At 40.4% G+C, this 13793-nt stretch overlaps 1 protein-coding gene across 2 annotated transcripts in view; it reads left to right on the plus strand.

The window, feature by feature from the left end:
• The first annotated feature begins 614 nt into the window (after positions 1–614).
• The window catches only part of SDHAF3 (succinate dehydrogenase complex assembly factor 3), a 66413-nt gene continuing 53234 nt past the window's right edge, over positions 615–13793 (plus strand). The window contains exon 1 of one of the 2 annotated variants that reach the window (XM_009453657.4): positions 615–2576. In XM_009453657.4, the coding sequence (XP_009451932.1) occupies positions 2403–2576 (174 nt within the window). In that variant the 5' untranslated portion in view covers positions 615–2402. The remainder of the gene's footprint in view (positions 2577–13793) is intronic. The other variant, XM_001171009.7, reaches the window with a different exon arrangement.

Genomic DNA, 13793 nt, shown 5'->3' on the forward strand with positions numbered 1-13793 from the left:
ATCAATTTTCAATTTTACAGGGATATTAACAGATGAAGTATGGTTAGAAAAAAATTTCCTGAAGCAAAATAACCACGCTGCCATTCAATCCTTGCCATTAATGCAGTTTGCCATAATACCAAATTAAATCCATTTTTAAAAAGTTCTGTGTTTTTTAAAACACATATTTTCCCTAAATTTAAGCAAAAGGAGAAGCTCTATTCAAGGCAATAAATTCTACTTACTATTTGTATGGCACTGTGGTGGGCCCTGAAAAGGATACTAAAATGAGTAAGTACCTGCCTTCAGTAGCTGAGTGTGTCTTGTTTTTCTTTCAGAAAGTTTTTGCACAGAAAGAAGTCTGGGGTCTGTGAGACAATCACACAAATTTCAACATTTCTGCCTCTTCTTCACCAGCAGGAATATGAGGCATCTGACACCGTTAGTGAGTTTCACACATTAATTCAACAGATACTTATTGAGTGCTTACTACAGACCTAGTGCAGGTCACTAACAAATCACAAAATCCCTGCCCCCATAGAATTTGTACTCTAGTTGGGGGATAATAAATGGAGAATAAGCACATGAGTAAATTATGTAAGTAATATAGAGAGAAACAAAGCAGAGGAGGAGCATAAGAAATTCTTGGTTTGGTGAGCTTGCAACTTCAAGCAGGGTTTCAAATAGGGTTGCCAGGGAGGGTCTCATTAGAAGGGGACCTGAAGTAATGCGCTGAGTGAAATAAAAGTGTTAGCCAGGAAGATACATTTGGCAAAGCATTCCAAGTAGACGGGACAGCAAGTGCCAAGGCCTCAGTTGGGAGTGTACCTGGCTTTTTAAAATATGAACTAAGAGCTAGGAGGCCAGTGTGGCTGCAACTGGCTAACTAGGGGGAAAGCAATAGGAGAAAATTTAAACCTTTAAGGGCTAGAGACTGGGCTTTACTCTGATGAAAATCCCTGGAGGCTTTTGTTGAGCAGAGGAGTGAAATGATCTGATTTACAGTTTAGATTGTTAAAAGAAAAACTTTAAACAAGTTAAATCTAATAAAGTTTATTTGCACGAGCACACGTGCGCACACACACACGATTTATGAGGCATTCATCAGGCAGCAGCACTTAACAGGGAGAGGTTCAGAGAGCTCTACCCAGCACTGTGGGCAGGCAGTATTTATAGACAGAAAAAGGAAGTGCCCCACAGAAACAGCTTGATTGCTTACAGTTGGGCTAGTCTTATTTGGGCAGGACATTATGACGTATTTGCCTTATATGCACATAGTCTGATCAGTTGGCAGCCTGTGATTGGCTGAAGCTCAGCTACTTGTCACAAGAATATACTCTCAGTTGCAGTTTATTTACATACTAAGTTAGGTTGCAGTTCCCTACATAGCAACTCAGAGTAGGGAGGAAATTTTAGGCCAAATTTAATTTAAATTATGTTGGAGCATGACCGAAGTTGGTCATGGCCAGAAGCTGAACACAGATATGGAAGCTAACACAATATCCAGTGGAGAGAGATTGTGGTAGAGTACATGGGGCGAAATGGTTGATTTCTGCATTTTTGTTGGTGACGCCATCAGGATTTGCTGAAGAACCAAACATGTGACAGGAAAGGACAACACAAGGAGCTGCCAGCTTTGGAAACCAGTTCTACTCTCAGTATTACCTTCGTAAAAGATAGAGCTTTGTAAATTTCTAGATTCCTCGTTCTTATTATCCTAGACTATTTAACCAGACTCTCCAGGGTCGTGGCCCTGGAAACAATACGTTTAAAACTCTTCCCAAGGATCCTTCAGCAGCCAACTTGACTTTGGCTAAGGAGTCCGCCAGCTCTGGGCTCACTTGGGTTGTTTGCAAGGAAGAGCCCATGCCCAGAGTATAAATTGGGAGAACAGAGCTGTGCAAAGAGCGTGGGTTGGTGAGCTAGTGGATGGCGAGATTAATCTCACTCTGATCCCTAAAGCAGGGTGCAGTAATACTCTAAATGCCTCAAATGGGTTGGGAACCATGGAAGGATTCCCGGAGGAGCCCGATTTTAACGAAGCTTTTCTCAGGCCTTTGGTAGGAGGACAGAAACGAAGTTGAATGAAAAAGACAGTGGAGTGGGACTGAGAAATGACAAGGGCCCACCACAGACCTCTCTCTTTCAAGGCCTGTGTCGTCAGGACGCAGGCCAGAAGCCACGACGAGGCGCAGGCGCGACTCCACGAGGGCCACGCCCCTCCTAGAGAAGGACCGACCCGTTTTCCGCCCGCAGCGGAGCTTGGGTTTCCGGGAGGACCTGATTCTGCAAAGGACCAAACCGGATAGAGGTCGCGCGCCCTCTTTCGTCTGCTTTCCGGTTCACTAATACGCAAGTTCGCAGAAGGGCGGGAACGCGCCGTCCCTCTGCGCAGGCGCAGTCGGCGGTCGGCGTGGGGCGCTATGCCGGGGCGGCACGTTTCTCGAGTCCGGGCATTGTACAAGCGCGTCTTGCAGCTGCACCGTGTTCTGCCCCCGGACCTCAAATCCCTGGGCGACCAGTACGTGAAAGACGAATTTAGGAGACATAAGACCGTTGGTTCTGACGAGGCACAGCGTTTCTTGCAGGAATGGGAGGCAAGTGACGCTCCCTTTTCTTTGCCCAAGACCTTTGGGGTTCTTCGGTGTCCAGGTTTCTAGTTCCAGTCCCCTATGCGGGGTTAAACAGAGCAGCAACCTGTTCTGTTTGAACAGCAACGCTGTTCCGGTAACACTTTCCAAAGTTTCTCCCACGGGTTTCTCACTAGAGCAGATCCTATTACTTCAGCGTCCCCAATTCAGTTCAACTTTTGAGCTCCTGCAGATGCCAGGTGCTCGAAGGGTGAGGGTAGGAGGTCACAAAAATGAGCAAGTCGTCGTTAAGTGCTCAAAGACCTCAGGAGCTTTTTGTCCTTTTAAGTGCCTTTGCACCTAGTAAGCGCCCATTAATAAATTAATGGTTCTCTTATTAGTTTTCAAATTTAAAGGCTTATTTCCGTAATTTATTATTTAATCTCAGCGCTTTTGGTTGGGTTTAAATAATTTTCTCACTTGGCTGATACAGAAATCAGATAACATGAAAAAGATTACAAAAGGTTGGAGATTACAAACTGTGAAGGAGAAAAATGCTGGTGGCAGTTAAGTCAGGCGAAAGTTGTTTCCTCCGGTCTCAAGTCCTTGTTACTTCGCCCTGCACCATTGCGCTAAATATTAAACAGACACATGCATTAGCAATAAGTCGTTTGACTTTTTTTTTTTTTTTTTTTTTGAGTGAAGGAAAAAAGATATTCAGAGTATTTCGTGGGGCTCGGGGCCCTGCAGGATTGCCCCTAGTTTTCATTTGCAAATATAAATAAATGAATGGAATTAGAGATTGGAATGACAGCTCAGATATTTGAAAGCATGAGTTGGAGCTGATATGAAAATAGAGGTAAGCGATTCTTCGGCCTAAAAAGTTGAAGGGGAGATGACTGAAGTCTGCTTTTTAAAAAAAAATCAAAAGAATGGTTAGGGTGAACACAAACTTTGCACTGACTTCCAGAATTCTTTTTTGTATAATTATTGAAGCTTTTAAGAGCGACATTTAGAACAATCGGGAAATTTAGAACTTTCTTGAAAATCATGGTGTATTTGATGTAATTCGCTTGCCTGAAGCAGGGAAGTTGAAGCTTTTCAGACACAGAGCACTTTATTTTAATAAGGTAATTTGGTTTTGGAGCCTGAAGAACTGGATTCAGATTCAGTCTCTGACATTTTAAGTGTCAGATCACATAATTTTTCTAGTCTTATTTTCTCATCTATAAAATAATAAGTGTTTATGCATCTCAAAATTTACGTATGTAAATGTATTTACAAGCACTTGTGTATTGCTAATTGTTATGAAGCTATAAGATACTGTATTAAAGTATTTTACATCTTTTATGGTAGGTCATTTTGTGGCCGTACAGGAAGGAGAGTAGCTCTCTGTTGGGAGGAAATAAGGTTATTTTAAGAAGTCTTAAAATGTAAGCACATGGAAGCCTCTTTGGGAAAAAGTAGGAAAGAGTAGCAACTCAGAAAAAATTGATAATAGGTTGTAGGAGAGAGAGAGGGTATAAAAAAGAACTGCATAAATAAAAAATGTGTTATTTGACCTGGTAGGCTTGGTAACTGGGATTGAGCTTTTTAAAACTTGGAATAATTTTAGACATACAGAAGAGTTAGAAAGAGAGTTCCCTACATCCTGTTTCCCCCTGTGTTAGCATCTTACATAATCAGGGTACAGTGATCAAAAACAAGAAATTAACATTGCTACAATACTGTTAACTACAGACTTTATTTACAATTTGCCAGCCCTTTCACTAATGTCCTTATTCTGTTCCAGGATCCAATGGGGATTCTACAATGCATTTAGTCATTCTTTTTCCTTAATCTCCATTCTGTGACAGTTGCTCCGTCTTCCTATCTTTCATTACCTTGATACTTTTTTGAAAAGTACTAGTCTGTTACTTTGTGGAATGTATCTCAGTTTGAGTTTGTCTGATGTTTTCTCATGGTTAAATTGATGTTATGCATTACTGAGAATACCACATGGGCAAAGTGTTCGTCTCAACACTTAATGTCAGAGGGCACATGATACTAACATGACTTCTTACTGGTGATGATAACTGTGATCACTTGGTTAAAGTAATAATCCACGTGGTGTCTCTCCTGTAAACTTACTATTTTCTCTTTTGAAATTAATACATATTTGGGGGTAGGTACTCTCAGGCTTTCAGATGATTACTAGTCTTAGCATTCATTGATGGATTTTGCCATTGTGTTCCAATGGTGGCTCTTTTGTTTCCCTCATTCCTTCTGAATTTATTAGTTGACACGCGTCTGTAGAGAACAGTTTTCCTGTCTTCCCCGACCATTGTTGATCTACTGGAATTAATGAATTGGCAGCTGGGTAAAGATAAATTTAAACATAGTAATCTCTTTGTATAACATAATTATCACAGTTACAAGGCAGCTTAATCTAAGCCTGGGAGTTAGACGTGGTAGGTTGGATCCTACCAGGAAAGATACTTGAAGAACTGGTCTTTTTGAAAGAGTAGGGCTAGAGAAGATGCTAATGATGGGAGGGGAGAAAAACCTGGCTAGAGAAGTTTTATCACCAGAGAGTAATATACTTAAGACTTCCAAGTCTTTTTCCCCCACACATGTTCTTCAAAATATCTAATTTATGATTATGTTATACTAGATACTGCTAGACATGACATGGATTTTTATGCCTTTATTTTTCAGTTAGTGCTCATTACAAACTTGGCACCTGTTGTTTGAATATAACTTAATGGTTACGTTTACATCAAACTAAGAGTAACTGTTGTGGACTTCTAACTTAATATGTAGAGTCTGGTCTACACGATCCCAGTCCCTCACACACATCTAAACTTAATTATGGACTTGAATGGATTCTGAATTTGTTTTACATCAGGGGCAACTTTGGGTATAGTTGCCACTGGAGAAAAGAAAGGGATCAAGAACACTAGAGGCCCCATATTTGGAAGAGAGTTCTCTAATTCTCTTCATTTGTGATCCTGGAAAACTGGCAATATAATAGTAGAGAGAATTCAGCTGGGGAGAGTTTTTGTTCAGGGACCAAGTGGGGCAACGTGGAAGGAAAGTATTTTAAGTATAGAAATGTAAAAGCATGTTTACAGAGTAAATAGTGAATTTATGTAATTTCTCACCATAAGAGAAAAAATTTAAGTTCAGGAAGAGTTTTTGGGAATCTATGAAGGGAGAATGTACGATAACTGGTTTGTAAAATGTGCATTGTAATCTCAACTCTTAGGAGGTAACTATTAGAAGTGAAATTGAGACTCCATAGATCAGGGGTCTTACTATGGCATTTTAAAAGTTCTGACTGTGCTCATTTTTGAGGAATAGTTGTTTAAGGCTTTCTATTTTTCTCTCTGTGCCTACCACTTATTTTCTAGGAAATCAGAATAAGCATTGAAGATTAAATAGATAAAACATGTTGGTGAGAGAATATGAGACAAAGAGCACAGAAGAGTGTGCTCTCAGGAGCTACCTGAAGAGACTTCACGTATTTTTCTTTTTCTGTCCCATGTATTTTTCTGAGTTGTCTCTTGCCTAGTTCCTGTTGTTTTTCTTAAGTACCTGTTCTGTGTCTGTTGGGGAATATTTTTTAACTGTTTTGTTTCTAGAAAAAGGCAGAAACATTTTTCAGATAGTTTTGATCACTTATATTTCCAGACAATGTGCTAGGCATTTAAGACACAAAAATGAATAATAAATGTATTTTACTTTCACAGTGTTCAAAGTTTAGTAGAAAAGGATAGACAATTGTAATATAGTATGAAAGAGTGTCTATTAAATGCTGTGGGATCAAGGAGTAATGGAGGAAGTTGAAAGCTACACAAGATGGTTAAGTCTTGAGTAGGTCAAATTTACCATATCAAAGAGAGAACCTTCTAGAAAGAGGGAATAACATATGCAGAGGCATCGAGGTAAGAAACAGTATGAGGTTTTTTGGGTTTTTTTTTTTTTTTTTTTTTTTTTTTGAGATGGAGTCTTCGCTCTATCGCCCAGGCTGGAGTGCAGTGGTGTGATCTCAGCTTCCTGCAAACTCCGCCTCCCAGGTTCATGCCATTCTCCTGCCTCAGCCTCCTGAGTAGCTGGGACTACAGGCGCCCACCACAGCGCCCAGCTAATTTTTTTTTTTTTTTTGAGACGGAGTCTCGCTCAGTCGCCCAGGCTGGAGTGCAGTGGCGCGATCTCGGCTCACTGCAAGCTCCGCCTCCCGGGTTCACGCCATTCTCCTGCCTCAGCCTCCCGAGTAGCTGGGACTACAGGCGCCCGCTACCACGCCCGGCTAATTTTTTGTATTTTTAGTAGAGACGGGGTTTCACCGTGTTAGCCAGGATGGTCTCGATCTCCTGACCTTGTGATCCGCCCGCCTCGGCCTCCCAACCAGCTAATTTTTTGTATTTTTAGTAGAGATGGGGTTTCACTGTGTTAGCCAGGATGGTATTGACCTCCCGACCTTATTATGATCCGCCCACCTGGGCCTCCCAAATGCTGGGATTACAGGCGTGAGCCACCGCGCCCGGCTGAAACAGTATGACTTTTTTCCAGGAACTGCAGTGTTGTGTTTGGAATTTAGTGTTTTACGCAGAAGATGAGGAAGAAATAAAGCTAAAGAGGTGGCAGGAGACAGGATATTCTGCTAAGGGTTTTAAGTTTTTATTTTGAATCGTTGAAGGCTTTGTAAATGGTGGAAATGACTTAAATTACATTCTAGAAAGATCATGTTAGCAGCAATATAGAGGAATAATTGAAGTAAAAGCCAGATTGAAAGTAGGGAGAACTGTTAGTAGATGGATGTAGTAATCCCAGTCTCAAATAGGTATATACCTAAACCAAGACAGAGGCCTTGAAAATGGAGGATATAGATTTATGAGGTTTTTTTTTTTTCTTTTAAAGTAGAGTGGAACTTGACTTGTTGACTAATACAGTATTAGTGAAGGAGAAGAAAACAGAATGGATAACTCTCAGGTTTGGAGCATGATACCAGTAACCAGAATAGTCATATAGGAGGAACAGATTGGGAATGAGTTCAGTTTGGTGTGCTTTGTGCTAAAAATTCTCATGGACAGTTAAGTGAAGATGTTCAGAGAGATATGTGTTGGTCTGATACTCAGGAGACAGATTGTGGCTGGAGACAGAGATTTGGAAGTTATTACCTGTAGTTGGTAGACTAAAGATGTGGGTGGAAGTGCCCCTTTTGGGTATAAGTTGGTCAAAGATAGAACATTAACATTTAGGAGTTAAGAGAATGAAAGTAGTTGTATAGTGCTGGAATTTTTCTTTTCTTTTTTTTTTTCCATCTGTATGTAGTTGTTCCTAGCTACTGCTGCAATGTAAGTACTTTTTTACTTTTTAAAATTTTATTTTAAGTTCTGGGATACATGTGCTGAACATGCAGGTTTGTTACATAGGTATACATGTACCATGGTGGTTGCTATAGCTATCAACCCATCATGTAGGTTTTAAGCCCTGCATGCATTTGGTATTTGTCCTAATGCTCTACCTCCTCTTTCCCCCCACCCCCTTAAAGGCCCAGGTATGTGATGTTCCCCTCCCTGTGTCCATGAGTTCTCATTGTTCAATTCCCACTTAGGAGTGAGAACATGAGGTTTTTGGTTTTCTGTTCCTGTATTAGTTTGCTGAGGATGATGGTTTCCAACTTCATTCATGTCCCAGCAAAGGACATAAACTCATTCTTTTTTATGGCTGCATAGTATTCCATGATGTATATGTTCCACATTTTCTGTATCCACCCTATCATTGATGGATATTTGGGTTGGTTCCAAGTCTTTGCTATTGTAAATAGTGCTGCAGTAAACATACATGTGCATGTGTGTTTATAGTAGAATGATTTATAATCCTTTGGGTATATACCCAGTAGTGGGATTGCTGGGTCAAATGGTATTTCTGGTTCCAGATCCTTGAGGAATTGCCACACTGTCTTCCACAATGGTTGAAGTAATTTACACTCCCACCAACAGTGTAAAAGTGTTCCTATTTCTCCACATCCTCTCCAGCATCTGTAGTTTCCTGACGTTTTAATGATTGCCATTCTAACTGGCGTGAGATGGTATCTCATTGTGGTTTTGATTTACATTTCTCTAATGACCAGTGATGATGAGCTTTTCTTCATGTTTGTTTACTGCATAAATGTCTTTTTTTTTTTTTTGAGAAGGGTGTGTTCATATCCTTCGCCCACTTTTGGATGGGTTTTTTTTTTTTTCTTGTAAATTTGTTTAAGTTCCTTGTAGATTCTGGATAGTAGCCCTTTGTCAGATGGATAGATTGCAAAAATTTTCTCCCATTCTGTAGGTTGCCTGTTCACTCTGATGGTAGTTTCTTTTGCTGAGCAGAAGCTCTTTAATTTAATTAGATCTCATTTGTCAATTTTGGCTTTCGTTGCCATTGCTGTTGGTGTTTTAGTCATGAAGTCTTTGCCCATGCCTATGTCCTGGATGGTATTGTCTAGGTTTTCTTCTAGGGTTTTTATGGTTTTAGGTTTTACGATTAAGTCTTTAATCCATCTTGAGTTGGTTGTAAAGTGTAAGGAAGGGGTCCAGTTTCTGTTTTTTGCATATGGCTAGCCAGTTTTCCCAGCACCATTTATTAAATAGGGAATCCTTTCCCCATTGCTTGTTTTTGTCAGGTTTGTCAAAGATGAGATGGTTGCAGATGTGTGGTGTTATTTCTGAGGCCTCTGTTTTGTTCCATTCATCTATATGTCTGTTTTGGTGCCAGTATCATGCTCTTGTGGTAACTGTAACCTTGTAGTAATAGTTTGAAGTCAGGTAGAGTGATGCCTTGAGCCTTGTTCTTTTTGCTTAGGATTGTCTTGGCTATGCGGGCTCTTTTTTGGTTCCATATGAAATTTAAAGTAATTTTTTTTCTAGTTCTGTGAAGAAAGTCAATGGTAGCTTGATAGGAATAGCATTGAATGTATAAATTACTTTGAGCAGTATGGCCATTTTAGCAATATTAATTCTTCCCATCCATTAGCATGGAAGGTTTTTCCATTTGTTTGTGTCCTCTCTTACTTCTTTGAGCAGTGGTTTGTAGTTCTCCTTGAAGAGGTCCTTTGTGTCTCTTGTAAGTTGTATTTCTAGGTATTTTATTTTCTTTGTAGCAATTGTGAATGGGAGTTCACTCATGATTTGGCTCTCTGTCTATTATTGGTGTATAGGAATGCATGTGATTTTTGCACATTGATTTCATATCCTGAGACTTTGCTGAAGTTGTTTATCAGCTTAAGGAGTTTTTGGGCTGAGACGATGGGGTTTTCTAAATACACAATCAGGTCATCTGCAAACAGTTTGACTTCCTCTCTTCTTATTTGAATAAGTTTTATTTTTTTCTCTTGCCTGATTGCTTTGGCCAGAACTTCCAATACTACGTTGAATAGGAGTGGTGAGGGAGGTCATCATTGTCTAGTGCTGGTTTTCAAAGGGAATGCTTTATCATTTTTATTGTGTCTGTTTGATTCTTCTCTCTTTTCTTCTTTATTAGTCTGGCCAGCGGTCTATTTTGTTAATCTTTTCAAAAAAACGTCTCCGATTCATGGATTTTTTTGAAGGGTTTTTCATGTCTCTCCTTCAGTTCTGGTCTGATCTTAGTTATTTCTTGTCTTCTGCTAGTTTTTGAATTTGTTTGCTCTTGTTTCCCTAGTTCTTTTAATTGTGATGGTAGGGTGTCAATTTTAGGCGTTTCTCACTTTCTGATGTGGGCATTTAGTGCTATAAATTTCCCTCTAAACACTGCTTTAGCTGTGTCCCAGAGATTCTGGTACATTGTCTCTTTGTTCTCATTGGTTTCAAAGAAACCACTTTCAGGAACCTCAATCAATCGTAGGCTTGGTCTTTTCACATAGTCCCATATTTCTTGGAGTCTTTGTTCGTTCTTTTTCATTCTTTTTTCTCTAATATTGTCTCCATGCCTTATTTCAGTAAGTTGATCTTCAATCTCTGATATCCTTTCTTCCTCTTTGTTGATTTGGCTCTTGATACTTGTGTATGCTTCATGAAGTTTTCATGCTGTGTTTTTCATCTCCATCAGGTCATTTATGTTCTTCTCTAAACTGGTTATTGTGTTAGCAGTTCCTGTAACCTTTTGTCAGAGTTCTTAGCTTCCTTGCATTGGGTTAGAACATGCCTCCGTAGCTCAGAGGAGTTTGTTATTGCCTACCTTCTGAAGCCTGCTTCTGTCAATTCATCAAACTCATTCTCCATCCAGTTTTGTGTCCTTGCTGGAGAGGAGTTGCAATCATTTGGACGAGAAGAAGCATTCTGGTTTTTGGAATTTGCAGCATTTTTGTGCTGGTGTTTCCTCATCTTCATGGATTTACTTTGGATGGGGTTTTGTATGAGGGTCTTTTTTGTTGATGTTCATGTTGCTGCTTTCTGTTTGTTTTTCTTCTAATAGGCCCCTTTTCTGCAGATCTGCTGCAGTTTGCTGGAGGTCTACTCCAGACCCTATTTGCCTGGGTATCACCAGCAGAGGCTGCAGAACAGCAAAGATTGCTGCCTGCTCTTTCCTCTGGAAGCTTCGTCCCAGAGGGGCACCAGCCTGATGCCTGCCAGAGCTCTCCTGTATGAGGTGTCTGTCAACCCCTGTTGTGAGGTCTCTTCCAGTCAGGAGGCATGGGGGTCAAAGACCCAGTTGAGGAAGCAGTCTGTCCCTTAGTGGAGCTCAAGCACCGTCCTGCGAAAGCCCTCCTTGTCAGCATCCGCTGCTCTCTTCAGAGCCGTCAGGCAGGAACATTTAAGTCTGCTGAAGCTGTGCCCACAGCTGCCCCTTCCCCCAGGTGCTGTGGCCCAGGGAGATGGGAGTTTTATCTGTAAGCCCCTGATTGGGGCTGCTGCCTTTGTTTCAGAGATGCCCTGCCCAGTGAGGAGGAATCTAGAGAGGCAGTCTGGCCACAGCTGCTTTGCTGCGTTACGTTGAGTTCCTCGCAGTCCTTAGTACTGTCAGAGGAAAACAGGCTACTCAAGCCTCAGTAATGGCAGATGCCCCTCCCCCCACCAAGCTGTGTCATCCCTGGTCGACTTCAGACTTGTGCTGGCAGCGAGAAATTCAAGCCAGTGGTTCTTAGCTTGCTGGCCTTCATGGGAGTGGGACCTGCTGAGCGAGACCACTTGGTTCCCTGGCTTCAGCCCCCTTTCCAGGCGAGTGAACGGTTCTGTCTTGCCTGGGTTCCAGGCACCACTGGAGTACCGAAAAAAAAAAAAAAAAAAAACCCTGCAGCTAGCTCGGTGTCTGCCCGAATAGCTGCCCAGCTTTGAGCTTGAAACTCAGGGCCTTGGTGGTGTAGACACACAAGGGAATCTCCTGGTCTTCGGATTACAAAAATCATGGGAAAAGCATAGTATCTGGGCCGGATAGCACAGTCCCTCATGGCTTCCCTTGGCTGGGAAAGGGAGCCCCTCACCTCCCCCCAACTCCTTGCGCTTCCTGGGTGAGGCAGCACCCCATGCTGCTTCTGCTCGCCCTCCATGGGCTGCACCCACTGCCTAACCAGTCCCAGTGAGATGAACAGGGTACCTTAGTTGGAAATGGAGAAATCATTGGAGAAATCAAATGGAGAAATGTATTGGTCTTGCTTGGAGCTGCCAACCAGAGCTGTTCCTATTTGGCTATCTTGCCAGATCCAAGAGAATCCATTTTCTTTTTCTTCTCTTCAAGTAAAGGCAATGATCCCGGTATCATGGACTGACTGTAACTGCTCTTCTTGATTATGTTCAATTCTTTATACTTGTGTGATAATTTAGTTATTATAACATTTTCTTTCCCATTTTATTTTGTTGCATTTGTTCGAGAGGAGGAAATGCTTCAGACTTCAGGTAGCCATCCCTTTGTAACTCTCATGGGATGTCTTATATATGATTTTGAAGTGGATCATCATTTGTATGTATGTATCATATATACACATGTATTATTAAGTGGCATGTCACCTATATTTAGAGTTTCCTTAGTATAATTAGGATTGGATGGGTATTTGGCTAGTTTTTATAAATGTATGCTTCTCTTACCTAATTTGTGGACCTCATTTTGTTGCTCTTGAACATCTTGATTTATAGTTTTAGCTTGCAGGAGAAAAGGAATGAATTGCTTCTCTGTTTAGTGAATGGATTGTATGTGTCAGGGATACATTTCCCAAGTATGAGTGGGTCAGTTGGGTCTCAGTCAAATTGTTAATTCTGCATTTTACTCATTGTCGGTGTTTTTGTGATGGTTTATTGAATGGTGATTTGTCACACATATATGTTTTCTACATCAAATTTTTTTTGTTTTTTGTTTTTTGTTTTGACTGAGTCTCCCTCTGTCACTGAGGCTGGAGTGCAGTGGCACTGCGTCGGCTCACTGCAACCTCCTTCTCCTGGGTTCAAGCAGTTCTCCTGCCTCAGCCTCCCAAGTAGCTGGGATTACAGGCGTCCACCACCACATCTGGCTAGTTTTTATATTTTTAGTAGAGATGGGGTTTCACCATGTTGGCCAGGCTGGTCTCAAACTCCTGACGTCAAGTGATCCACTTGCCTCGGCCTCCCAAAGTCAAGTTTTAACTTTTAAAACATTTTAACCATACTGTGGTCCTTAACTAATGGTTTAAAAAGGGGTACAAGAGAAGATACAAAACAGTTTATCCTTGCAACATAGAATGTTTTCTACTTTTTCATGTCTGAAACACTTGCATTATTAGTGAAGCTTTTAAGATATTACTACTTAGGAATATTTAATTTTTATTGGTGTTATAAAATGTGTTATAACAATACTCATGATAAAGTAACAAAGTAAAAATTATAGTTTGATCAATATTGCATATATTATTGACTTTATGGTATGTTACTAGAATACAGGTGTATGTTTCTTTTATTTAAATGATTCAAAATTTTCAGATTTAAAATAATGGTAATAGCATGATAATGTTAATATGCTAGTGGTCATAGTTCTGAAACATTGTGTGTGTAGAGGTATGTGTATAGGTAATGTGCAATCTTAAAATTTGAAGTTTTTGTACAAAATTTAAGGTGATAAAAATTATATATGCATGAAAGGAAAATAAAAAGAAATTAAAATTCATGAAAAATATGGGAAAGAATATGTGGATGATATTAATTTTCCTTATTCTTACTATTTTATTAAATAAATGTAGTTTATGGTTGCTTAATAAGAACACTGTATACAACTGAAGTTTTACATAGGGAGTAGAATTAACTGAAAGAGAGCTTCTGATTGTTTTGTTAAGCC

This window comes from Pan troglodytes, chromosome 6 (assembly GCF_028858775.2).
Source record: "Pan troglodytes isolate AG18354 chromosome 6, NHGRI_mPanTro3-v2.0_pri, whole genome shotgun sequence".
NCBI lineage: Eukaryota > Metazoa > Chordata > Mammalia > Primates > Hominidae > Pan > Pan troglodytes.